We start from the raw sequence: 27,735 nt of genomic DNA, 5'->3' as shown, positions 1-27,735 counted from the left end.
CTGTTCCCTAATGTCATTCCTCATACAAACTTCATTATATTACTAACAGTTCCGGCAGTTTATGTTTTCTTATCTTATTGAGGTATAGCTGTACTTCAGTACAATAATTAGTTGTCAATTTGCTGACAAACGTTAAATAAATCAAGTGTTAAATCATTATATCGCCAACGGAGTGATAAAAAAATTCCATCGGAAAATAAGTATAAATGAATGATGAAAAAAATAAATTTTACATTATAATTCATTTATATATAAAAAAGGTATATGAAACTACAGTGAAAATACATTTAATTTTAAAAAAGTCAGTACTTTGATAAATAAATACACAAAATGTAAGTACAACTTTTAACATAGAAAATACCTATGTATTATATATTAAAAAATAACCATAAATTAAATAAAGGCATTGTTTATCATGCTGTGTGAGTTCAAAAAATGCTTACAAAAAAATATACGAGTAAATTTACAAGATCAAAATAAAAGTATGTAAACACGCAAAAGATGTTTGTCATATATGAAATAGCCTTATTTGAAAAGAATTATGAACTTTTTTCTGAAATATTTTTTTATTTGGGTGACATTTTTTGTCACTTTTATAACATATTTAATTTTATAAATTACTTATCTTTTAGCCATTTGTAATAGCCTTATTTGAAATTATGAACTTTTTTTGAAATATTTCTTTTTTGGGTGACATTTTTTGTCACATTTATAACAAATTTAATTTTATAAATCACTAATCTTTTAAGGGTCTTAAGAAGGAGATACCCTAGTTCGCTTTCGACTCATATACAAAATAAAATAAGTGTGCGCATGATTAAAAAACCAGGATGTTTCGTCTGTAATAAACTACCGACTCTAGAAGTATCAGTTAATTGAATTACAAATGAAGACAATTGAAATTCGGTGCACAGTAAAAGATATAAATCTTTAACCAGCCGGAAATATTCTGCAAAGATCTCTACTAAGCTTATATAAGCATCAGGTTATATTAACCTTGTGACAACATCATCTACATGAAGGTAGAGCCATAAGTGCACACACTGAATTATTAAGTAATTTATTCAACATACGTATTCAACATACCTACAAGGATAAAAAAAGGGCAAATCATTATTTATTTTTATTCCGGCGCTTTGTGTGTCGAGCCGTCCATCTATTCAAAGTATCTGACATGAAGTATTATGCCATTGTTTTCAATTTTATGAATTGGTTTAATGCAATGGAATTCATTGTTCACTGTTTGTCAATGTATTGATTTTGAAGTACACATTCATACTTCTGATAACGCAACTACTTATGAATATAATTATTGAGGAGTTTCATCACAACGTGGCAACAGAGCTTAACCTAACGCTACACAGCTGGTGTATACCACGTGTGCAAACGGCAGACTTGTCCTACGGAAAAAATGTAAACAACTATTATTGTGAAACATTTAGTAAATTGTATCGATTTTGTAGTATGAAGATAGTGTTGTGCTTAAATTTTAGCTCGAATTTTAATAATTATGAATCTCTTAAAACAGAAACTTAAGTTTTAATCAAATTATGAATTTGAAAAATATGTAATTAAAGTACCCCAAAGATTCACGTCATCGAAATAATCATATGTATTAAAAATAATTTAGGTACTTACAAAAAAGCAAAATTCAGTAATTCTTAAACGCACAAGTACAAAACAAACTACAACATATAATCCTCAAAATGTTCACCACCATTTTCCTTGCACGCACGACACCTTTGTCCAATTTTCGCGCACTCGCTGGAAAACACCTCAAGAAAAGGAAATAGCGGTACGCAAAAAACACTCAGATACGGTCCAATTCCAGATACTGAATTGCGTATTGCTGGACAGCTTAGTACCTCGAGTTATCCGCCGCGCCGTTGTCACATTGCTCGATATGAATTTTATCGAATTTTAAATGTAATACAACGCTAATTATTTTTTAGAATTAAGCATAAAGAAGTTTAAAAAATTGATAAACATTATGGTATTCTAGCCACTCAGTTGTCAATATTCCTTAATTAATCGAACTTTTGTACATGAAGTTGGAGATTTAGATAATTTTTTTCTCAGAAATGGTTGAGGACCCATGTCATATAAGGTTTTTTGTTTATTTTAATGTATTATATCGTCTGTTTAAATTAAAACAGTCAAACTTCTAACACCCTGTAGAATTACACCAGCAATATCTGACAAATGTTAGCCATAAATTATTATCTAAAACAAATATGAAAAATAATATTTCTAAATATAATTGCTATAAAAATATATACCCGATGTAAAAAGAAATACATATAAAAAGAAACTTAGAAAGAAAATAACGTTTTAAAAAACCAATGTCAAAAATGTTGAATATACTACTATCGAAATAAATGAAATAGACCCTTGAATTTGGAAACCGATATTAAGAAAAAGTAATGGCAAAATAATTTGACATTTTGACCATATATAGCCTCACTATTACTCTATTGTGTTCTAAAATTTCAGTTAATTTTGTTTTGCCATTTTCTAGTTATTAATGAAAATGTTGAAAAAATCACAGTTTTCTGCCTACAAAACTGATACCTCCCACTTTTAACTAGTCGTAATTTTTTTGTTAATTGATACAAAAATTATAAATTTATACTGACGATAAGTCGAATTATTGTCTTTAGTACTGTAAAGATCATTTGTCTCAAAAGCTCTTATTTTTTTATTTTTAAGCAAAACAGAAGGGAGTGCTATCTTCGTAAATATTGCATTCTTTAAAAAAAAAAGAAAAAAACTGACTCAAGTGGTAGATAATTTTAAACAACAATCTGAAAAAATTTGTTAAAATACTACAGTTATAAAGGCTATACTGTATACCCTGCATCGGACCGTGAACGCAATTTTTTTCAGATTGTTGTTGACAGTTATTTACTACCTATGCCAGTCTTTTTCTTTTTTTTAAAGAACGCAATATTTACGGAGATAGCACACCCTTCTGTTTTGCTTAAAAATAAAAAAAGAATAGTTTTTGAGACAAATGGCCTTCACAGTACTAAAGACAATAGTTCGACTTATCGTCAGTGAAAATTTGGAATTTTTATATCAGTTAACAAAAAAACTACGACGAGTTAAAGTGAGAGGTATCAATTATGTAGACAGAAAACCGTGATTTTTTCAATATTTTCATTAATAACTAAAAAGTTGGATAATGAAACTAACTGAGATTTTAGCACACAATAGAGTAATAGTGAGGCTATATATATGGTCCAAATTTCAAACTTTTTTGGCCCCTACGTTTTCTTAATATTGGTTTTCAAACTCAGGGGTCTATTTATTTCGACAGTAGATTAATGTGAAATGTTTTTTATTATCTTCATAATAGATCAAATACGAGAGCTAATACTATATTATATGTTTTCTGATCAAAATTTTAGGCATTTTTTTTGAATTTCTATTTACGTTGAAATTAAGACTTTTAACAAAAAATTCCCACCTTCATATTAAACTTTTTGCATAAAATAAATTAATCTATTACCTGATGAAAATAATTTTAGTTTATTTAATTCTTTCCAGTTAATAGGAACATTTTCTTATGTCTTTGGTCCCAATTAGGATTCGGCGATGCATTTTACATAGTTCAGACCTACATAAAGTACCAATTCTATAGATTAACCTGTTAATATTGTTTTATTAATAGATTTCATTAATCGAAGTTCCTACTCAACTTTCAAAGGAAAATCATAGAATATTAAGAAAATAAACTCCTCTCTTTTTTTAAATTTTCTTTAAATATTTCTGTTAGATTTATTTTTCTCATCCTTCCGCTTGAAATGCAAGAAGTATCAGCTATTATAGAACATGTCTTGAAAGGGATTTCGCTTACCGAGTTAGCATCATTTGTCAGCGAATATTAAGCAGTGACAAATGCGATATTTGGATTGGTAATTGTTCTTTGAGTTTTTAATCAAAGACAAAGTTTGTTAAATTATACAACACACAAGTTCCCTTTCTTAAAGATTTAAGATTTCGGCAAACTGCGCTCAATTAGGTAGCTTTTGCGCAGGATATTAATTAACTTTTTTTTCTACTCATACAAAATTTTATCCTATTTGGCATAATGCAGTCATTTGAATATTAACTCACCTTGCATCCTTTGCCGCGGAGGCATCCTTTTTGACCGACGAACCGGAAAGGCAGTAGGTCCGTTTTTTCCTCTTCTTCAGACACAGCACGTTTGCAGATAACATGCTGATCGATGACGGTGCACGGAAATCACAAAAAACAATACATGCAGTTAACTAAGAGACACAGGTAAGTTAAGGACAGAACTGCTAACAGGAGGCTATTTGATGAAGCAAACAATATACCATTTGCAGATGTCAGCGCCGCAATAGTCGCATGGAAGGGTATACGGGTTGTGCATGGTTAATGACTTTAATTTAATTGGAAAATCAATTAAATTAAGTCGGTCTCCGCTGCTATCTGCATCTGAAAAAGAAAGAGGGAGTTAGTAGGTGTGATGTACTCTGATTTATATTTTTATGTGGAATACTAATTACGTTCTCAAAAAAACCCGTAAATTTAATTTAATGGTTTTATTTTTATACATAATAAACATGGAAATGTTGTCAGTGCCTAATGAAAACATAAAACTTCACTTTGTATAGAAATATTATTCAAAATGAAGGGGATATAAGGTAAATCCTGGCGCATAATAATAATAGTAATAATAATAATAATAATAATAATAANGTATTTCTATTCACATTTAAACAGTCGACAGAGGATGGTTCTCGAAATGGATTTGGTTAAAAAAAATTGAGACACATACACATTAACACCCTATATTTTTGCGCAAGTCTGTTGATTTAAATGAATTGTTTTTACAGAAAAATTAATAATAATAATAATATTTATTTATTTTTCCAACAGAATACTTCCAATTACAGGACAAAGTAAAAAACAACAGAAACTAATAATACCTAATACAGATAAAGATAAAGTATTAATACAATAACTAGATTAAATAAATAATACTGAAATATAGTTTAGAAGGAAACAAATACATTTATAAATTACAGTAGCACATCCTACGGTACGTCACAATTATTTTTAAAATTACATAATAGTACACCAACACTACAATTGAAAATATCACATATACCTATGACATACAGTGTTATAGTTGCTGCACATAACATGAAGAGGTGATCTCAATAAAATATTGGTACGAGCAGTCTCATTGTAAAACGTACATGTCACACGATTATTAATTCTCGGCACAAGAAAATTAATTTGAGCAAGGAGGTTCGGTGCATCAACGATACTGTGCAGTAGCATATATAAAAAAAATTACGCTATACATCTTTCTTCTATGCAATATTGAAGTGAAATCAAATCTGTTTAATAGATGATTATACTCACAACTCATAACCTCTCTCTGGATATCTATTGTCAAGGCGCAATGCTAAAAATTTCAAATTTTTTTCTGTACTCTATCAATCATATTAATATAACATACATAGATGGAGTTCCACACTAACGAGGAGTATTCCAATTTGGAACGAACATATGATTGATACAGTTTAATCAGAACATTGTTGTCACTGAACTCTTGTCCTATTCTAAAGATAAAACCCAACATCCTCATGGATGATGAGACAGTCAGCTCAGTATGTGAGGAAAAACTAAGTTTATTGTCGAAAAGCACTCCCAGATCTTTAACTTCATCTACTCGTCTCAAAATTTCAGAGTCAATTCAGTAGTCATAAAATAATTACATTTAATCAAAGACGCAGAAAAAACATGTCTCTCCAATTTCACCAACAGTAGCTTATGGTCAACTCTGTCGAATGCTTTCGAAAAATCAGTGTAGGTACACCACACCTACCTGCCCTTGCTAGTCGATAATATTCATAAAACCATGCTGGTCTATAGAAACAAATGAACGAATAAGAGAATAGATGCGGTTATACAAAGATATTTCGAAAACTTTGGCGAAATTGCAAAGTAAAGTTATAGGCCTATAATTAATTATGTAAGAATCACCATTCTTTAATATAGGACAGACACTGGCAGATTTCCATAGATCGGGAAATATATTAAGTTTAAGAGAAAGATTAAAAATTACAGCAAGTGGGCGAGATAACACAGTGGCACAGTCTGTTATTATAAAACCACAAGTCATTTTGTTTTTTAATTTACGAATTGACAGCTCGACTTCACTCTCCGTAAAAAGCGAAATGTTTATGTTAGGCAAATTATTATCTATTATTGGATTATTATTGACAGCAGAAGACACATTGGGCTGAAGAAAAATACTACTAAAATAACCACTGAATGCATTAACTATAGTTTGCGGTTTGTTTAACTCCAAATTGTTGTAGTGCATTCCACCAGGGATTCTCGTATGACCTCTTTTATTATTGAAAAATGTCCAAAAAGCTTTTGGGTTATTCTTTATTGAATTGCCGCATTCGGATACATAGTTTTTGTTTGAATTTAATTTAATCTGAAATGTTTTATCATTTTCAGTTTTGTTAAGAATTGAACCATTTTCATTCAAAGTATTGTTTTTTTTTGTTATTAAACTACTCCTTCCACTTAATAATATCACTAGAACTTTCAGCTGCAAAGTAAAAAATATGCTCCCATTTGCCATTTACTATTCAAAGAGCGTTGTAATTATACTGTAAAATATTCAACAGTAAGACGAGAAATTTCTGCGTGAGCCTCATCTGAACGAAATATCATTTCAAATGTAAAATTCAACACGGTGAGTACTCATTCCCAGCGCTGTTAGCGCTGTTGGAAAGACTAATATTTACTTTTTTGGTAAACAATATAAAATTTTCGAATACAGTTTAGGTATGTAGATTTTGTTTGCTTTATTAAACAACCTTTATCGCAGCTACACACAAAATGTTAAAACTTAGTACTTGAAATTGTTAGTTGCAATAGAAACTATTTGTGCAGGCATAAAGGCTTTGATAAAAACTAACTTTAATAAATCCGAAAAAAACATTTTTCAGGATTATATGTGCTGTCCCAATATAATTAAATTCATTTTAAAATAAACTTTTCTTTAAAGAAACGGTTACTTTTAGAATTGTTATATTTAAAGAATATGAACGAAAATACATTTTTAAAGTATTAATTATTTTTACATACAGGTTATGTATTTTTATGTACATTGAGCAAATATTACTTCACTTGAACTGTTTCAGCATGAGGTGTTTTGTCCAAATATGTATACTTTCCTATAATGGGCGATTTTTTAACATGAAAATATCTTAGTGCTAAAATTAGTCCACCTTCCCCCCTCCTTGTAGGTGAGGTGGGGTGTAACATTGAAATCTTTTTTTAATAGGAACTTTTTTTCTTAAATAGATACCCCTATTTTTTGTTGCATATTTCGATTATATGGCTAAAAGTACGTAGGATTTGCCTGAAACATATTTTTTGATTCATGATAGATGGCGCTGTAATAGACGAAATTCATTTTTTTAAATATCTCCTACTGAGAACCTAAGCATAGGATTCCGTAATATGTTACAATAAAAAAATACCATGTTTTATGTAAATATTCGAAATTCGTTTTCAAAAAGGCTTCATTTTGCAAATCTCGAACGTATTTTGTGTAGCACATCTACACGGACATTATGGTAGTACTTTGTTAGACGAAATGGAGTTTTAGTTTCTGTTCTTAAAGTGTCTCTGAGGTAAGCTGAAAATTTTTTCAACGCCCTACATCTAGGAAACTAAGCATTTTTGGCAATATTTATTTGAAATCCAGCCTGAAAAGTATCCTCAAAAAAACAACAAATCACTCACATCTGTTGCGTGCAATAAATAAATATTAATACGAGCATATTTTCCACGTAGACCAAATTCCAGTACAAGAACTAGTTCATAAAATGTTAATTCCCACAACTTCTAATTGACAATGATATATTCGTACCAACCCGTTCTGAAAACAATAGTCGTCGTCTACGAGTGGGAATAGAAACACACTGCCGTTCGGGATTTGCTATTGAAGTTACCACACAAGGTTTTCAATTAAAGCAATCAGTTCTGATTCAAATACCTTGCAGAAGGCTTGACATGTCGTCTAGGAGAGGTGTGAAATCGAAATTGATGGTAGTGTCGGCTTTTCTCAATGTCCATAGTAAAATGGATTAGGTAAATAGTTGGTACTGCCCACGAGAAAATGTAAATTTTTTTGTGTTACCTGATACATGATATAAATGAAATTTATATAAACTTTCCTATGAAAAGTAGGTACCAGAGTATTTTGAGAGTAGGTATATTTGAAGTAGAGAAATAGTTACCCAACTTCCAGCTGGTTATGATTGATTATATTTTTATAAAGGGAAATTATTTCTACGCTTACGATTAAAAATATTTTTATTTTTAACACTGTATTTGTACCTATTATTTGATTGTGAAATAAAGTGTATTTTGTATATACTGAGTGTCCGGAAAGGTAATATCAAAAATGAAGGAGTATACAGAGGATGTCAACCATTTTTGTAAAAATCTTTGTTTCTATAGAATTAAAAGAAAAAAGAGAAGAAGAGCGCCCCGAAAAACACCCTGATGCGATTTTCGACTCGTTTACGCGAATTTTACAGGGAAACTCCCGGAGATGACGTCTATGTCCAGGTTCCGGTGCACCAGGTATCCGGGGGGGGCTCGCCGACGCCAGATTAGGAATCAGCGACCCGAAAAACCCCCGGGTGTCAAGTCTCGTTGCATTTAAGAGTGAAATTCAGGAGAAGCCTCGGAGATGACGTTCATCATCAATCCTAAGCTCCAGGTGATGGACCAATTTGAAGGCCATATTCGGGATCAGCGACCTCGAAAACCCCCAAGACCCTGATTTGAGTCCATTCCAGGCATTATTAACCGAGTTGTGAATTGTTTCTAAGTGACTAAAAAATGATTTTTCCAGATGCATTTTGCACAAATGCAATTTGGTCCAAAAACATAATACAAAGTTGATAAATTTTTTCCACATAATTTTAGAAACCGAATGCAAAAAAACCCCATCTTGATACGACAAATCGAAAAATTTCGGAGGTTCAGTGCTTTATTTCCTCGACAATGTATTCGCAATAACATGTAGTGATCATTTCTAATGATGTCGGCGTATGTAATTATGCACAAAAATGTTAATATCACATTGTAGATACAATGTTAATAAAATTCGATTTTCTCAAAAACGGTACAAGATATCGAGGAATGAACTATGAAAAAAAGTGACAAATTTGGCAAAGCTGTCAAAAATGTATAAATGGATAATTTTATCAGCTCCTGTATAATCCAGGCATATTGAATATCAGTTTAAACTTCGAAATGAACGTTATCATGAGTTACTTTAATTGCCCAAATTTCATTGTTGTGATAGTAACGACTTAGAAGTTAAAAGTTATAAATGGAATTTGTTTTCCAGACTTCTTTCTTTGAAGGCGAATAACTCCATAACGAAGTCCGATAGGAAAAATTTGATCTATTTTGACCTCCCCTGTATACTCCTTCATTTCTGACATAACCTTTCCGGACATCCTGTATACGTCCATCTCTTTTCGAAATGTCAGGGTGGGAACGCATTTTTGAATTTCTTCATCACAAATTTTATTCCAAATTTTTCATCACGTTCTCTCACATGGGTCTAAAAATCATCCCCCAAAAATAACGGTATCGGTCCAGTTTTTATTTATAAAGACATAACCACCTCAATTTTATTCTTCTTTAATACATTACTAAAACTCGTAGATTAATATTTTTTATGAAATCGGTTGTTTTTGATTGAGCCTTCAGCTCTATTCTTTTTGTTTTAAAAGTGGAATTAATATACATATTAAATTTAAACTGGAAGATAGTAGATATTAAAAGCGTTGACAAGGAGGATACATAGTAATGCAGAAATATGTTAATTTATTCAGCCTTATTGAATTTCGTGTTGGTATTTGTCCAACGTGATGTTTACAGAAACAAGTATAGGATATAATTTATTTAAAGGTTTGCAACATTATTTAAAGATTTCAGTGTTCTTTTCCATTGTATATTTAAATAGATTATTTTTTATTTTATTTATATTAATGAATAATTTCTTTTCTCTAATCTCTATATAATCATCAACAACTTGGTTAAAATTGAAGTGTTCATTTTGAAATAAAAATAAGAGGAGTTTTGCTTCACTTCATATGTTTGTTATTTTCTTGGCAGCATATTATTTCTACTAACCGCTTTTAAGACGACTACAGTAGACCTTTTTAATAGTGACATCACATACACCAAATAATTGGCACCCAATAGTGCACATTGTCATGGAGAATTTCTCAATTTTTTTTACTAGATCGATTTTCGATCGTATGTACTTTGGACATAACTGCCAAAAAATGTCTTCTTTGTCATGTCCTTAAATATCGCGATATTTGGCGGTATTAGAAATATTTAAGAATATGAGTGCAATTTTTGTGTACTTTGAAAAGAAGCTCATCGAAAAGGGAGAAAATTATGTTTCCTCTGATTATGTACTAAAATTCTTTATGCTGTCGAACTTTCAGTTCCCTGTGAAGAATATCTAATCATATACACTTTTAGGTTTTTCTACGAAATGAACAAGTATCCAAATGCACTTGTACCTGTCAAGAGTCTATTTTTCTAGGGACAATTACAGAATGATGTCCATTAATTTGATATGATGACGTTAGCTAAGCACCACTGAAAGGGTAATGTATGTTTAGTAATTAAGTTATATGTATTATTTTAAACATTGAGAACAACTTGACAATTCTATGAGTTTGTTTTAACCCTAAATCCTAACCCAACCCTATACCTAACTCTAACCCTATAGATAACCCTAAAAATTATTAGAAAAACTAGATGAAAAGACCGGACATGTGAAATGACTAGATCAATATATAGGATGCATTTTGGGTTTGAGTACAAGGAATCCTCAGCTTTGTGATGTTTGCAATAATACAACAAGCCTATGATTTATTCCCTTGGTTATGGAGTTATAGTTATACTGGGGTTTAGGTTCATGGAATTATTAGGTTGGGATATCATTGGGTTAAATGTTTATAGGATTCGGTTAATCGGATTTAGCGTTGGAAGCTTGAGTCTTAACGTTATATGGTTTAATTGTTCAGCGACCAAAAAAACGTATAATAAATGTGGTCTGACATCTGGGCCCAAAATTCAATTTTTTGTGTGGCTGTGTAATATGTCGTTATTTTTTATGCTAATATTAAACGGTGCAATTCAGGTTCAAATAATATCTTGAAAAAACATTCATTTTTCGAAAACTGTTTGTATGGCAGAAGTCGCTCAGAATTTAATAGCTTTGCACAAGAGAATTGAAATCTATTTTAGTTTTGAAGATATCGACCTGAACAATAATCATGTATATGTTATGAGACATTTGAATTTGCGTCAAATCCAATTTATATTACCTACGCATATTTTTAATCTAGATAGTTGTTGATATCAGCTTGTGTGATTAATCGCTGGTACTGTTATATTAATACGCAATAATAATTCGTTATTTTTTATTAATTAAACGAACAGAAATTCCTGTTATTTGCTTGTTTCTATAATTTATAGCATCCTGCGACTATAAATAAATCATTATCCGATAGTTATACTAATGTGTTCTCTTTCTGAAGGTTTCTGCAACTACCGCGGTGGAACATATCACGCTTTGACATTCAACCAAGTGAATCGACCTTACGTATAGGTATACATTTATAAGCTTAAGTATACATATAATGTTATTGTTTGTTTCACAGATTGAATAACCAAATCCATGCATATGCATAGTAGGAATACATATTCATAAATCAATTGAAACTGCTAGTGGGCCTACAAAGAATGTGTACGAATGTCATTCCAATAGTTAGAACTCTTTGTAGGCAATATTGTAGCAATGCTATCTCCATATTCTTGAATGGGTATGGAGATTAATTGATTTACATTTTTCTCAGATATGACAAGGGAATTTTCATTAATTACTGCAAAGAATTTTATCAAATTGCAAATTTGAGTTGTAAATTTTATAGATTTGATTATTATTTTACAGATAAACGTAATACCTAATATTTAAATACAGGGTAACAGAAATTAAACTGAAATAATGTACTCTTATTTGTAAAAGTTATATCACACAGGGTAACGATACCGTCGTGTAGGAAGTTCAGAGTGAGCAAATTTATTTTTACATCTTTTTATTAAAAATTAAAAACATATATTTCTCTGAAAAGATAGTTTATATTTTTTAGAGTAGATTGAAAAGAAAATTATAAAATTCATTCACTTTTTTGCTTGGTATAATTTTTTAAATTTCTGAAGTCATCTCTTAATTTCTAGACTCCCTAACTTTGTTAATTTTAATAGTACAAAAAAAATCAATAGAACATTTTTATGTAAAATTTTATACTCTACAACTTTATAATAAACTTTTTTTTTGTAGCTCTTTGAGTTATCTTGAAAAACCTCTTTATTTTATCTTTTTACACACGTGGCCGGGGGTTGAAAAAAAATTACTTATTGTTTATTATATGCCTCAAACTAACTTATATCAAAAATTCAATCAAGTTGACCAAAACCGTGATTTAAAGGCCCATTTAATTGGGCTAGGGTGTCCCACGGTGACGAGACATTAGACATATTTCAGAGACTACTTCGATTTTAATTTTGAAAATTTGGGCAATAGTGTTTTCTGGCATGCCCTTCTCAACTAAAATAATGGTGTCCACCTAACGTCAGTTGACGTTGTCTTCGTTATTTTAAATTGAACACCCTGTATATTATTGCAATTTTGGATTCTACATCAATTTTTAGGTGAACTTTCATGAATGTTTCCTATTTTTAACGTTAACCGTTTTTGATATATTTAAATTTTTTTCAAAAAGAATTAAAAAAGCACTGCCTAATGCAAAAAGATGTGTATTTTACAGTAATAAAGTTAGAGTGATAAAATTTATAGGAGACATAACTAAAACTGTAAACTTCTCTGCCATAATTTCAAAGGTAGTAGAAATTTAATGCCGAAATTAGTCATCTTTAAACCATCTTAACTTATTTATTTTAAATGGAACACCCTGTATATTTTTGCACAACGTGATGAACAATTTTATTCTCTTTCGAATGGTATAATAGTTCCCTATACCTATCCCATCTGTTTTTCGTGCAGTCAACGGATATCGCATAATTTTTTGCGAGGCTGTGAAATTTTTAGTGGAACTTCAAAACAAGCACCTAATCTGTCACCAACTTATTGTTGTCAATTTAACACATACAGTGAATGTTTATTGGAGTATTATTTATTGTTAAAGAATGGAAAACATTAACATTTATTCAAATGCTGACATTCTAAATTTATTATTTATTCATGAAAAGTATCACAAGATACAATACAACTTGCAAAGTATCTAATGAGAGATGCACTCATTGACTACCAATCAATAGGGATAGGTAAATTAAAAATAATTTTAAGACAATAATTATTATATTATTTTCAGAAAGATAATTAATTAGTTCGAAGTGACCGCGATCTACTTGTAAACAATGTATCCATCTTATCTCATCTGTAACAGCTCCGGATATTTGGGCAGCAGGTAAAGTTTCAAAGGCTTCTCTTATACGGGCAACTAGGTTTTCTTTGGAATAAACTGTATACTTTCTCTTTTATTACACCCCAGATATAAAAATCTGGTGGTGACAGATGTGGAGATTTTGGTGGCCAATCCCAGGGTCCTAGAGGTCTAATCCACCTGTCTTCAAACATTTCATTTAATTGGCGGGATACTTCGTTTCCACAATGCAGTGGAGCACCGTCTAGATTAGATGATAACACCAGCTTCTTAGTTGATCTAGGGGTATATCCGCTAAGAAATTTGTTACATTGGTACTCAAAATATGGAGGTATCTTTGTGTATTTAAATTGTACTCGTAAATAGTAGTACCTCACCCGATTGTCTTTAACTAAGCAAAATGCTTTGTCACAAAACTTGTGTTGAAAATTTCTTTCGCGGATGTGTATTTTCTGATACCCAAAAGTGTCGATTGTGTCTATTTAAAATACCGTTGTTACTAAATTTTGACTCATCAAAAACTTTGGATCTTCTTGTAGTCTCGTTAAAATCATTTCACAGAAATGGGTTCGTCTTTCAGCATCCCCGGGATGAAGTGCAGATACAAAATTGAATTTAGATGGATGCTGACCATCAGTTTTCAAAATCTTTTGAATGGAGGTTTTTGAAATGCCTAAATTCTGTTCAGCAGCACAAACTGATGATTCAGGCTAAGCATGAAAATATACCGAAACATTGACGATGTTACCTTCACCTAAAGTTATCGATTTTGGTAAAATTCTATGTGCAGAAATTCGACCATGTTCTAATTGATTTCTTAAAATTCTTTGTAAAATGTGTCTATTCATTGGCGGTAAATGAGGATATCTCTCATTAAATACCCTGCAATTCCTATTTATTATCTTGTGGTACTCTCCATGAATAAATAATAAATTTAGAATGTCAGCATTTTAATAAATGTTAACGCTTTCCATTCTTTAACAATAAATAAACATTCATTGTATGTATTAAATTGACAACAATAAACTAACTAAGCGATAGGTATAGGGAATCACTATACCATTTGAAAGAGAACAAAATTGTTCCTTATGTCGCCCAAAAATATACAGGGTGTTCCATTTCAGAAAAAATAAGTTAAGATGGTTTAAAGTTGACTAAATTCGGCATTAAATTTCTACTACCCTGTATGAAATTAAGTTATTTTGAAATTATGTCAGGGAAGCTTATAGTTGTAGTTATGTCCCCTATAAATTTTACCGCCCTAACTTTATTATTGTAAAATACACCTCTTTTTGAATTAGTCAGTGCTTTTTATCTTTTTTTTGAAAAAAATTAAATATATCAAAAACGGTTAACTTTAAGAATAGGAATCTTTTATGAAAGTTCATCTAAAAGTGACATAGAATCCAAACTTGTAATAATATACAGGGTGTTCCATTTAAAATAACGAATATGACGTCAACTTTCGGTATAACCGAAACCGTAAGGTGGACACCATTATTTTAGTTGATAAGGGCATGCTCGAAAAAAAAAATTTGGAACTCATCGCCGTCATAAGAAACTGATCAAATCTACACTACACAAAATGTTTTAGGCAAATTTTTTGAAACAAATTACAAAAGTCTCTTATCCTGCTGGTATCTACCTATATATTTACCAATTTATATCCACTATATGTAGGTATGTTAAAGATTGCTTTTTTAAATGCCATCGAAGAACGTAACTGTGATGTTAATAGCAATTTATGATTTCCCCCGTACCCGCATTAACAGTTAATTTCGATATCGCAATGCTATTCCTATTACGCCATGTTTATTAGTACTACCTGGGTGGTAACATCACAATTAACTGTAGTCGTAAGCCTACACAGGTGTTTAAATTTTATTTAATTCCGATGGAAATAATTAGCAAACATAAATTACTATCGAAGCAATAATTTGTGACGTATGCAATTACGCTGGGGAGATAAGAATAAAACTAGGAAGCACCTCGAATTGGAACTTGTGGGATTCTTTTAGAGAACGGGATTATCTCAAGGAAGTGGCCGAAGTCGTACGTGCATGAAGCACAATATAATGCCTGGTATATAGAAATACCCGGTTACATTTTGTTTTGCGTTTGCAGGTTGTATTTATGTCTACTTACTTACAGTTACACGTAATGCGGCAATAGAATTCTGGGAGCAAAAATGAATGCGAAAGGTTAACCGCGTTGGAGATAATTCAGAACAGCTGCGGAAAAATATGAGATTTCTAGTTTTGTTCTTAAAAGCTAAGGCTAATGCATTCAATTCGCTTGGGAAAAGAGGATGAGTGGATTTTAAAAACTACTTTGAAGTAAGGTTTTACATACAATAATCATATTTCTAGTAGATACTAGATTCAACAGTATAAAACTAAATAGTTGCATTCTTATTCAACCACTGGTTACGATTTCATTGTACAGGGTGATCGAGAATGATTGACCGTGCCGCCTCATACTGATTTTTGATGTGCGGCATACCAGTTTTTGATACGAATACTAGAATCTTGAGCGCAGGTTGAGGGATTTTAATGGTAAACAAATAATTACGTTCAAACGTCAAATAAATTAGGTTACTGTCAAAATGGAAATTCATAATAAAAATATCAATTATTTAACAAAAATCAAAGTTATTTCACAAATTAAGCAATACTGATGGACCAATAAATGTTATTATTGTTATTATTATTAAAGAGGATGACAGAATCAAATGTAGGTTTAGCCTAACTTTTCCAAAATTCTTATTTCATTTACAATTAGAAAAACGTTTAAATCAAAGTTTGATGTAGCTAATTTTGAATAACGACTGTAAGTGCTTCAGCGATTTTATTTTTAAAACGTTATGAGTTAATTTTAAAACAGAAGCACTATTGTGGCTACATTCTTGGCATCTAAGACGATTCAGCTATACAGCGATACGCTGCAAGCTGCTGTTTTTCATCAAAGCAAACTGCTGTATGCTTATAAGACGACTATTTTGCAGCTACTGCTTTCACACTTCTGAATATCCAGCGCAAGCTATCCAGCCCAAAAATTTATGCTGAACATTTTAGTTAGCTGTCGAAATTCAGGAAAAGTGTCTTAAAAACGTTTACTTCAAGCAAATGCAAGCAGTTGGAAGTGCTTGATTATGTTAGATGGTAGGATTGTCTGTATGACCGAGAGCAATAAACAACAGTTACATGCAATATGTAATAACAGAGTAATTGGATTTTTTTCACATTTTATTGAATATTTTACCTTAAAATTACATAAAATCCATAAAAATATCTATATTTTTACAATAAATGTTCAATATGATGTCCATTGTTGTTCAAGCAGGTATTAATTCTTCTTTTCATATTATTAAATACATTCTGTAAAACATTTTGTGTAATACTCCTAATTTCGTTTGTAATTGCCTCTTGAAGTTCTTCAATCGTGTGTAACCGTTGAGCAAATACTGAATTTTTTAAAAAACCAAATAAATAATAGTCTAGGGGTGTAAGGTCAGGAGAACGTGGTGGCCATCTATCTCGACTAATTATTCGATCATCATAATACTCTCTAATCAACTCTAAAGTTTCGTTAGAGGTATGAGCTGTTGCACCATCTTGCTGAAAGTATCCATGATGGATTTCATCGTCGTGAAGTTCCTCAAAAAATGGTAACAATATTTGCTGCCGATATACCTGCCCAGTTACATTTTCACGGAAAAAATATGGTCCGATTATTCTTCTACGTGACATAGCTACCCAAACACCAAGTTTAATAGGGTGCAGAGTTGTTTCACGCAAAATATTAGGGTTTTCTGTGTTCCAAGAGCGATAATTTTGGAAGTTTACGTACCCACTTAAATGAAACCACGCTTCATCAGAAAAAAATGTTAGATCTAGAATATCGTCGTCATTCAGATTTTCGTTAAACCAATTACAGTATTGCACACGTTTTCCAAAATCTAACGGAAGTAGTTCTTGCACAACACTAACTTTATAAGGATGAAAATGCAACTTCTTTACTGCTTTATGGCATGATCCATATGATATTCCTATAAACAATTTAGGAATAATGATACAAATTTTAGAATAAATATTTGTTATTACCTGTTTGAGCAGATAACCGACGTAGTGATTTGGTTGGACTAGCTCGTAAGCGGTTTTCAACATCTTCCAAGACTTCCTCTGTAAGAATAGACTTTCTGCCTGGAGATTTTCCTCTACATACACTTCCAGTGTTATGGAAGCGTTCCACTAATCTCTTCACGTGTCTCGAAAAAATTTCATAATCAATTTCATCATTTGGAAATTATTCTTGAAATTGTAAATGACACGAATTCATCGAATATTTCCAACCATTACCATTGTTGTGTCCACTACGAAAATAGGCCTCCAGAAGAAATTTATCATGTTCTAATGAAAATGCCATGTTAACCTAAATTAAAAAACCGATTAGGTTAGGGAACAACATACGCAATAAATTAATTACTCACGTATAATATCCACCTACTCTAACTGTAGTATTGAAAAATACTGTTTTATAATGTCGCAAAATATATTAGGTAACAACAAAATCTACAAAATAATATTCAAGCCAAAAAATCCGTGCGCCAATGAACAGAACGTCAAATTGTGAAATCGCCACAGAACAGCATGAAATCGCACGGAAAAAAAAGTAATTTTAGTAATCAGAAACCGGTCAATCATTCTCGATCTCTCTGTATTTGTAAGTAGAGGGTGTCTCAAACTCGATAGTATGGGTCGAAGAAATTGAGTTACACAAGCTAAGTGTTTAAGATCTCATGAAGAGAAGTCACTTAGAATTTGCCTCGGTGGCAATCTCCGTTTCGTGAATTATAGAAATCTGTTGTTCATTTCTAACACTTTATTTTTTTAAATATTTTGAAACTATTGTTCTACATTTTGGATTGTCAACATTAGACAAATAACTTCAACTTCTCTCAAAACAAATGTCACACTATATTCTTCACCGTTAAAAAAAATACGGTACAAAATGTGATATGATCAATTCACATGTATGTACATGTTTCGAGGATTTACAAACTAATACCAGTACCCACTACCAACCACTTATTGTGAAATAACGGAATTATTACTCTCAAGTTATTTAATTCCGTAATGTAATGAATATATTTGTTTCTCTCCTAAACCAAGGCAGAGGAAAACTACGAGAGATGCGAGGCGGAAAATTATTTTTTGGGTGAAATAAACGAGCACGAAATTAAGATTAAGCTGTCTCTGCCTTGAACCCTTTCTGTATTATACGCTAAGTGAATACAAGAGTACCTACCTACTCCTTGACAAAGTAGGGTGCCCAGGGCTTTGTCACCATATTATTTAGTTATTTATATTACTCTACATTACCACATAAGTTTCAGATATAGTATAAAATTTATTAATTAATTTCACACATGCTGTTAATACTAAACCAGCAAATTACTTGAAGGCAGGAATATTTTTATTAATTCTACGTATTTTAGACCACGCAGTCACATGTCACATACACAACTGTATAGAGATAATGTTGACTTGTTTACACTAATTGCCAATGAAATTGACATTGATACGTCTTCACTTGTACTTGCAAATTCCAATATCCCTTGTGAGAATGGTATTGACGTTTGTGCATCAAAATTTAAAGTAAGTACTAATAAAAGTCGTAGGAGCTATTCTTCCTGGTTCATTGACGAAATAAAGAGACTGTTAGGAGAAAAAGATTATTATGGAAAGGAAAAATATGTCACCTTGTTATTTAAATAGTTATAGAGATTTACATAATGTAATAAAAAATAAACCTTATCGAGAATATTTTGACATAAAAACATTGAGAAGAGTTTATCTCCCCCAATATTTTTTGGAATGTTGTAAGACAAACAAAACAAAACCTGCATAGAAACACATACTTTCAAAAACACAAAATTGTTATTTTTATTAAGAAATCAGAAATTCCTTGTTATATCTAGGGAAGCAATTAGAAAAATGTGTTCAATATGGGGGTGGTGTTTTTAAAATTTGATATCATCATATCGCTTTGTTTACTTTTTTTTAGCTTAATTGTTGTTGTAATTATGTTCGTATTATTTAAAAATTACATTTGAATAAGACGTATTTTAGGTTTGTAGGTACTCTTTTCCCTGTATAAAAGACTAAATTTTTGATAACATGACCGTTATTTATTTTTGAACTTTTATCAAGAATACCTATTTTTCGTATCTTGTAAAATATAGTATGTTTACTCTTACGCTAAATAACATTTTTGTGTTTTTGATCCACCCTGTACAACAAAATTGAAGTTCGTTATGGTGATTCGCATTTTATAAATAAGCAAAAACTTTGATCAAGAATGCCTTTTTTTCATATCTTGCAAAATAAGGTATGTTTACTCTTATGCAAAATAGCATTTTTATGTTTTTGACCCACCCTGTACAACAAAATTGAAGTTCGTCATTGTGATTCGTATTTTCTAAACAAGCAAAAACTTTTATCAAGAATGCCTTTTTTTTGTATCTTTCACTTTTTGATCCATTTATCTTCTTGTAAACTCAATCCGCGGACATACCTACTGTATATAAAACTTCTCTGCGTTTTGCCTTTTACTAATATTACATTAAATGAAATGGAACAAGCTTTTAAAAAACTTAAGTCGAAACACTGCCGGATCTGATGGTATACCATGTCATCATATTTTTAACGCATGTAAAAATTATTATCTAATATATCCATTGCTTATAATAATTTAGAAGTCAATTAATTCGTCTTTTTTCCACCACGCTCTAAAGAAATAAAATTAATCCCTTTTTATTTATAAAAAGGGTGATGGTAATGTTGTAGCAAATTATAGACCTATAGCAGTTATAAATAACAAAGCTTTATGAATTTATTCTATATAAAGAAAGATGTATTTACATTTAAAAGTACAAATTCGTAAAGAATAGCATGGGTTCTGTAAGCTGCGATCTGGTCACGTTTGTTAATAAAGTAAGATTATCTTTTGAGGAAGGATTTCAGGTGGACACTTGCGAAATTAGTTTCGACTTGCGAAATTAATTTCTTATGGTATCACTAATACCAATCGAACATTACATTTATTTATTTCATATCTTCAACAAACAAATCATGCAGTATGTAAATTATTATGGTAACTCACATTTGTTTTTGGCAAGATCAGGTGTACCACTGGGATCTAATCTTGGTCCCTTGCTGTTTTTAATCTACATAAATGTTCTTTCACCAATAACTTCTTCAGAGTGTCTCCTTAATGCAGATGATTTAAAGTTTTTTAAAGAATTTAAAACAGTCAAGAATAATAAAATGCTATAACTTTTGTGCAACTAGTGCTAGAGATATGGGAGACATTGTTATTAAGAATGTTAGAATTTCGACGGCATTGAATATTTTGTAAGTTCAGTTGATGTCCAATTGCATTTCAAAGAAAAATTATCTTCCATTTTACTGGAAAAACAAATCATTTCCGAGTTATTTTTTATTAGTCCAATTAAATGGGCCTTTAAGGTGACCACATCCCTGGCCGAGAAATAGTCAAATTTCTGGCATTTTTAGGTACTGCAATCTTGAAAAGCGTTTGTAAAACATGCGTTTGCTATTATCCTAATCCCACATTTTAAGAATTATTTTCACGTACTTACAAATAAAAATAAACAAATTTATATGTAGGACTAAGCAAGTAAATGTTATAAGAATGTTAACATGTGGAGTTGTATCTAAAAAAGTTAGTATTTTCGTAGATTTCAGTACCTAAAACCTTGATGGTTTCATCGTTTTTTGTACCTGTTTATTCATTTTACTGCGGCGTCTTTGAAAATACTCAGATGGCACGACATAACATTCCTATTATTTGATAAGCTTTAGATTATTCAATTATTAAATATTTGAAATTATTTACGTTTATGGAATACCCCATTTCAAGAATACGGCGCCTTTTAATCGCAATGTTAGTCAACTTGCCTGAATTTTTGATATAAGTTAGTTTGAGGTATATAATAACAATAAGTGACAGTAATTTTTTTTCAACCTCCGGCCAGGGGTGAAAAAAAATTAAATAAAGGGGTTTTTTAAGATAACTCAAAAGTGGTAAGAGCCAGAGAAAAAAGTTTCCTGTAAAAGTTGTAGAGCATAAAATTCTACATAAAAATAACAGAGGGAAATTAGTAGTTAAGGGATGATTTCAGAAATTTAAAAAATCATAACAAGCAAAAAAATGAATGAATTTTATTTTATTTTATTTTCAATCTACTGTAAAAAGTGTAAACTATCTTTTTAGAAAAATATATATATTTTTTAATATGTAATAAAAAAGTTACAATAACAATTTCACAAAGTGAACGTGATTTTTTGTCTTTGTCGTAAAACAAAATTTCGAAAGCAACTTTTGATTATTTTAAATAATCAATAGAATGGCATAGAAAAAAATAGTTTTAGTGTTAAATTATAAAAATTAACGATTAAAAAATTGAAATTGTTATAACTTTTTTAATAAAATGAAAAAAATATCTATTTCTCTGAAACGAAAGTTTAAATTTTTAGATTGAAAAAAATACATATATAAAATTCATTCATCTTTCTGCTTGTTATGATTTTTTAATTTTTTGAAATCATTCCTTAACTTCTAGTCTCCCTAACTCTGTTAATTTTAATAGTACAAGAAAAAGTTAATAGACTATTTTTATGTAAAATCTTATGCTCTACAACTTTTATAAGAAACTACTTTTTCTAGCTCTTACCCCTTTTGAATTATCTTGAAAACACCCTTTATTTAATCTTTTTTCACCCCTGACAGGGGGTTGACAAAAATATTACTGTCACTTATTGTTATTATATACTTACCTCAAACTAACATATAAAAAATTCAGGCAAGTTGACCAAACAGTGATTTAAAGGCCCATTTAATTGGACTATTCTAAAATGAACTTATTTCACTTTTCAATAAATCGGAAATAATTCCAAATATATTTTTTTTTTTTACAAAATGTTAGGAATTTGTTCTTACAAATACAATTTTAAATATAATCAATCATGAGATGTGCGAAAATTTCAGAAGAAATATGTTTCTTACTACCCCAAGAAAATTTAAATTTTCTACGCCAATGTTTTTTATTCTTAACTATTGCATTACATTTAAAATTATATTTGCTACACAAATTCTTTATCTAAAAAGCAATGAGTTAACTAATAAGAATGATACTGTAATATATTTTTAATACTACCTACGTACTTTATTTTTTCCATATGTTTAAAGTGCGGTGGTTTTAAGTTTCAATCATATAGGTATCTGTTTCACTAAGTTAAGTCTGTAAGGAATTTGTTAATACTAACCGGATCCAATTGAGTCCAAGGTAGTTCGGTTAAGTAAATGGTTCGGATAATTAAACATATGTGAATGTAACTAATTTACCATAATTAAGCTTAAAATTGAATGCAGGGGTACTACAATGTGTTCAAAACTGAAAATGTACGTGATAAATAATAAAGTACTTTGTACTAACAAACACTGTATGTATCTCCCATTAACTTTTTTGTCTTTAGATAAATATAAGTTTTTGGAAATTTTTTAAAAATACGAGGGAGGTAGAACGTTATGTAAATATGAATTTTATATTTTCTAATTTCAATAGTAAAATAAATAAATACAAAATAATCTACCTATACTTTATTTCAAATTAAGACGACTGTATTTTCATCGCAGCCACATCTCTTATTTTTTTCAGAACTAATATTTCGGAAGAACTGAATTCTGGCTGTCGCTTACACCACGCCAATGTAGTTTCAAGGGCCGTGAAAGCCTCCACGTGAGTAGGCCCACTTCCGGTTTCTTCTTGTTCTTCGCTATCAGAACCTTCTCGCTTAACGACGGCATGTTCTTGATACTGGGCAGCAACAATTTCCTCTTCATCTAAAATGTCGTGATCATAGAGCCACGCCATTGCATCATCTTGCCCACATTCGGAAAACCCAGGGATCTTTTGAAATAAAGTTACAGTTTCAAGTAAGACCTTATCCAGATCCTGCTCAGGTGTAATCCCGTTTGATAAAATAGTCCAGGCATCTGCTAACATATAACAACAATCCGTTAGTGAGAATTTTGTTAAAAATTCAATTATACTGTCTTCATCTTTGTCTAGTAGTTGCTGCAAAAACTGGCTTTTATACATCGTACTCAGTTCTTGTAAGACATCGTACCTCAGTGGCTGGAGGGATGAAACATCTTCTGATGGTAAAACCTTGACAATGAAATTATCGTCAACAGCATTCAGTTGTTCTAAAAGAGGACGAACTGGCACATCGTCAATAAGAAGTAGCACTTTATTAGTTCTACCTTCAATTAGTCGTCTATTTTTTACGTTTGGAATAAAGGAGTCTCTGAACCAATCCAAAAAAATGTCAGCATCCATATCAGCATTCTTCTGTGCTCTATATTCTAGTGATGGGGAAGTTACTCCTTCCAAATTTTTTAGGGTTTCAAATTTTCCGATCACAAGTAATGGTAAAATATGCTGCCCACTTACATTTGCACAGAACATTAGAATAATACGTTGCTGGCTTACTGTAAAGTTATAGCCCCTACCCATTCGGGATGCTAGAAATTTTCGTGGAAGCGCCTTCCAGTATAGGTTGGTCTGATCTGCTTGGTACACATCGTCTTCGGAAAAACTTCCTTCCTTCATAATTTCCTTAAGAAAATTGGGAGCCACTCTTTCTCCTTGGTTAGCGAACTTTATGCCGTGACGACATTTAAAATTCTTCAACCATCCCGAACTAGCTTTAAATTCTGGTGGTCCCGCAAGTTCTTTATTTAACTGTAACGCTTTTTTACACAATAGAGGTCCAGAAACGTATTCGTCTTGCTCCCGCTTTTGTATAAACCATAAATATAGGGCGTCTTCTAATTTCTCACAATTAGCTTTTTTCATAGTTTTCCTTCCTTTAGAACCACCCGTATTGTTTAAAATGGAAGCAAAATTTAAAACTTCTTCTTTCTTTGCCTTTATGTCGGATATGGTTGCTTTACCAATATTATAAATCCTAGCAAGTGATACGCCGCTTTCGCCATTTTCGAGTCTCTTAATAATCCTCACTTTATCCTCAATCGATAACACTTTATGTTTTCTTTTCGTTGCAGGTTTCATCGTAATTCCAACAACGCATAAGTTGTATTAAAGTCAATACGTACACAGTATTAAAATAGCTACGAAAGATATGAAACATAGAATGAACACGTATAACGTCAACAAGGTCACCGCACGCACTGTTCCACAATGTGAGAGGAAACTTTCGTTAATCCGTCGTCGGTGTTCGTTTGTCCGGACCGACCAATCGGGTTCGAATAATCAATATTCGGATATTCAACGCCCCACTCTCGGTCTCACAACCGCTACGTACTAATAAAAGTTATTTTATCACTTACTAAACGCGGCAATTGCGTGCAATTTACTCATACTAATATAAAACATGTTTTAATTGCATGTTTTAAAAAGTATTTACTAAATAATGTGTAGGGCGTACTAAATTAATTTTTACACAGGGCCTCAAAATTAATATGAAACTTTAGATTAAATATCAGGTATACAGGGTGTCCCACCGGGAACTGCGTCGATCGATATCTAGGAAAGTCTGCTCCAAATTTGAAAATTTTGGCAACATGGTAATGTCCCTGGGGCGAATACAACTCTGCAGCACTTCCGGTTATACCGGAAGTCGAACTAACTTCGTTATTTTAAATGGGACACCCTATTTATTGCATTTTCGTATTCTATGTGAAATTTGAGGGTCGCTTTATTAAATATTCCCTATACCTAGGAGTTATAGATTTTGCGAGAAAAAAAAAACAGATGCAAGGGTCCGCGAAAATGCTAGTAACTCTTTCAGCGTGATGTCAAGTGGACTTTTGGTACCAGTAAAGGGTGTAGGTAACACTAAATTTTCAAAATATTATTTAAGGTAGGTACCTATCTATAAAACAAAACAACAGATGATAAAATGATCCATGAAAGCAGATATCAGCCGTATTGCGTTAGTAAAATATTTCATTTAATAATATTCATTGCTATCTCAAATATTGACGTTGAACCTAACAATGATTTTTACAATCTGTATTCTGTTAGCAAGTTTTAACAATCTTGTTAAAGATATGTTGTTAAAGATTATTGTTATGATAGCAACAAGATTTGAGTGGTTGTTAAAGTGTTGCTAAGAATATGAATTGCCAAATGAGGAAAATAGATCCTGTATCATTTAATTTTATTGTAATTTTATTGATAATTTTGAAAATATCAGTAAACAGTAAGTACTTATGTCATGTTCATATATAGATACATATCTTTCATTTTTTTTCACAGACAAATACTGAAATTATACCGGAGAAATTTGAGAGATGCCTCTATTTCATTTGAACTCCCATATTTTAATGTAAAGTTATTTAAATTAAATAACAGTTTGAGGATCACAGACCGAAACGAATCGACTCAGTTTCATTTTTTTCTTCTAATTCCTTGGCTTTGAGAGTGTGGCATTTGCCAGCTATTAAAATTTTGTTTATCTTAATATATATTGTAATTATCATTTGTTCCCCAGTTGTTTTTTAATTTCTTTTTTGTTATGCATCTTATTAACTAACTTAAACAAATATAAAGGAAAATGTACTTCTATCTACAATTTTGTACATAAAACTAAGACAAAATAAAAAGTAAGGTTATGGTTATGATGTCGCGTTCTCTATTAATAATGAGGAAACGCCACTGTTTGCTTAATTAATGGTCGAAATAAATTGGAATATCATTATACGAGTATTATACCGTACTGATACTACATAGTTATTATATAACTATATTTACTTAATTACTGTAATGTGTTTTTAGAAGTAGAATTAGTGTACCATAGAAAAAATATATGTTTTCTTTGTTTTGATGACATTTAAGACAACATTACACGTTTCATCCAGCCAACTTCAGATGTCTGGTTAGCAATGATTGTTCGCCCGTATAAGATTAAGATTATCCTTATACAGACCTGATCAGAATATCATTTTTGCTAGCAATGTTGTTATAAGTTTAACAATATTGCTACCCTAAATATCGGCTCATGACAAAAGAGCAGAATACGACTGATTATTACGAAACAAAAAGTAAATGATAATTTGTAAGAAATTAATACATATTTACCATTTTACCAACAAGGTAGTGAAGTTATTGGTCACTGGTATAATTCGAATGAGACCAACGACTACTTGACATAGTGTCTCAACCAAGACTTAGCGCAAACACAGCAGATAATGCGAATGTCGGCTGCTGCAAGGTACTAATCAGTCAGGGAAGTACTACGGTACCAAAAGAAACTTGAAACTACTAGATTTAGCACGATAGCACTAACAGGAACATTCATTTTTGGGCCCCCCTAATAAATAGATGACACAAGCTTATAATCGATATTTTTAAAGCTGTATACTAAAACATTTAGAAATCAAGAAATACTAGACTTGTTTTCTTATATCTTTATATCAATCATAATTGTTTTGGAAAAATAATTACAAGCATATTTTACATAAATGTATCCAAAACATCATGATTGGCAGTGATTTATACTTTACAGATCTACTAGTTTTATAGAGAAAATACAAAAACAATTACTGACATCTACATTATTATTATTATTATTATTAATTATTATTATTATTATTATTACATTGGTGGCTAGAGTGGAAACTGCATACAGGTAAATGAAACAAGTGTAAAAATAACTATTAAAAAAATTAAGTATGGGCCAAGTTTAGATAATGATCAAGTCTTGATTTGAAATTGTTCACAGGAGCTATTATCACATTGTTCATCACCAATGAGTTCCATATATTAAACACACCATATGGCAGGAAATAGTGTCTTGTGCGAGCGTACAAATGTTCCTTTAATTTTAAATCATGGCCTTGTAGTATCATATCCCTGTTGCGGACGAAGATTTTATGAATTTATCGTGGAGAACCTCTATGTCATTATGATGTCTCCAAGCATTCTTCTAGTCTCTAGAGACTTCACATTTAGATAAGTAAGACGTATTTCGTAAAGAAGATGCTTAAATCCAACTAACGCGCTTTGGGAACCTAATTGCAGATCGTATAATGCTTTAAAATAAGA

General features: G+C 31.1%; 2 protein-coding genes across 3 annotated transcripts in view; both read right to left on the bottom strand.

Moving 5' to 3' along the window:
* LOC108906682 (MATH and LRR domain-containing protein PFE0570w) overlaps positions 1-27,735 on the bottom strand; it is a 353,179-nt gene that overhangs the window by 278,257 nt on the left and 47,187 nt on the right. For both annotated transcript variants that reach the window (XM_018710009.2, XM_018710013.1), the window contains exon 2: positions 4,120-4,464. In XM_018710009.2, coding sequence (XP_018565525.1) covers positions 4,120-4,223 — 104 coding nt within the window. In that variant the 5' untranslated portion in view covers positions 4,224-4,464. The remainder of the gene's footprint in view (positions 1-4,119; positions 4,465-27,735) is intronic.
* On the bottom strand, positions 23,266-24,840 carry LOC108906683 (tigger transposable element-derived protein 2-like). The gene has a single exon (XM_018710014.1). The coding sequence runs from the start codon at positions 24,736-24,738 to the stop codon at positions 23,272-23,274; it is 1,467 nt and encodes a 488-aa protein (XP_018565530.1). The 5' UTR covers positions 24,739-24,840; the 3' UTR covers positions 23,266-23,271.

The sequence above is a fragment of the Anoplophora glabripennis genome, unplaced genomic scaffold (genome assembly GCF_000390285.2).
Source record: "Anoplophora glabripennis isolate ALB-LARVAE unplaced genomic scaffold, Agla_2.0 scaffold135, whole genome shotgun sequence".
Classification (NCBI taxonomy): Eukaryota; Metazoa; Arthropoda; class Insecta; order Coleoptera; family Cerambycidae; genus Anoplophora; species Anoplophora glabripennis.
The sequence above is the reverse complement of the archived record's forward strand: the minus strand, read 5'-3'. Positions and strand labels throughout refer to the sequence as shown.

Coding starts and splice junctions, on each gene's coding strand:
- LOC108906683 (XM_018710014.1), bottom strand. CDS start 24,738: ATGAAACCTGCAACGAAAAGAAAACATAAAGTGTTATCGATTGAGGAT.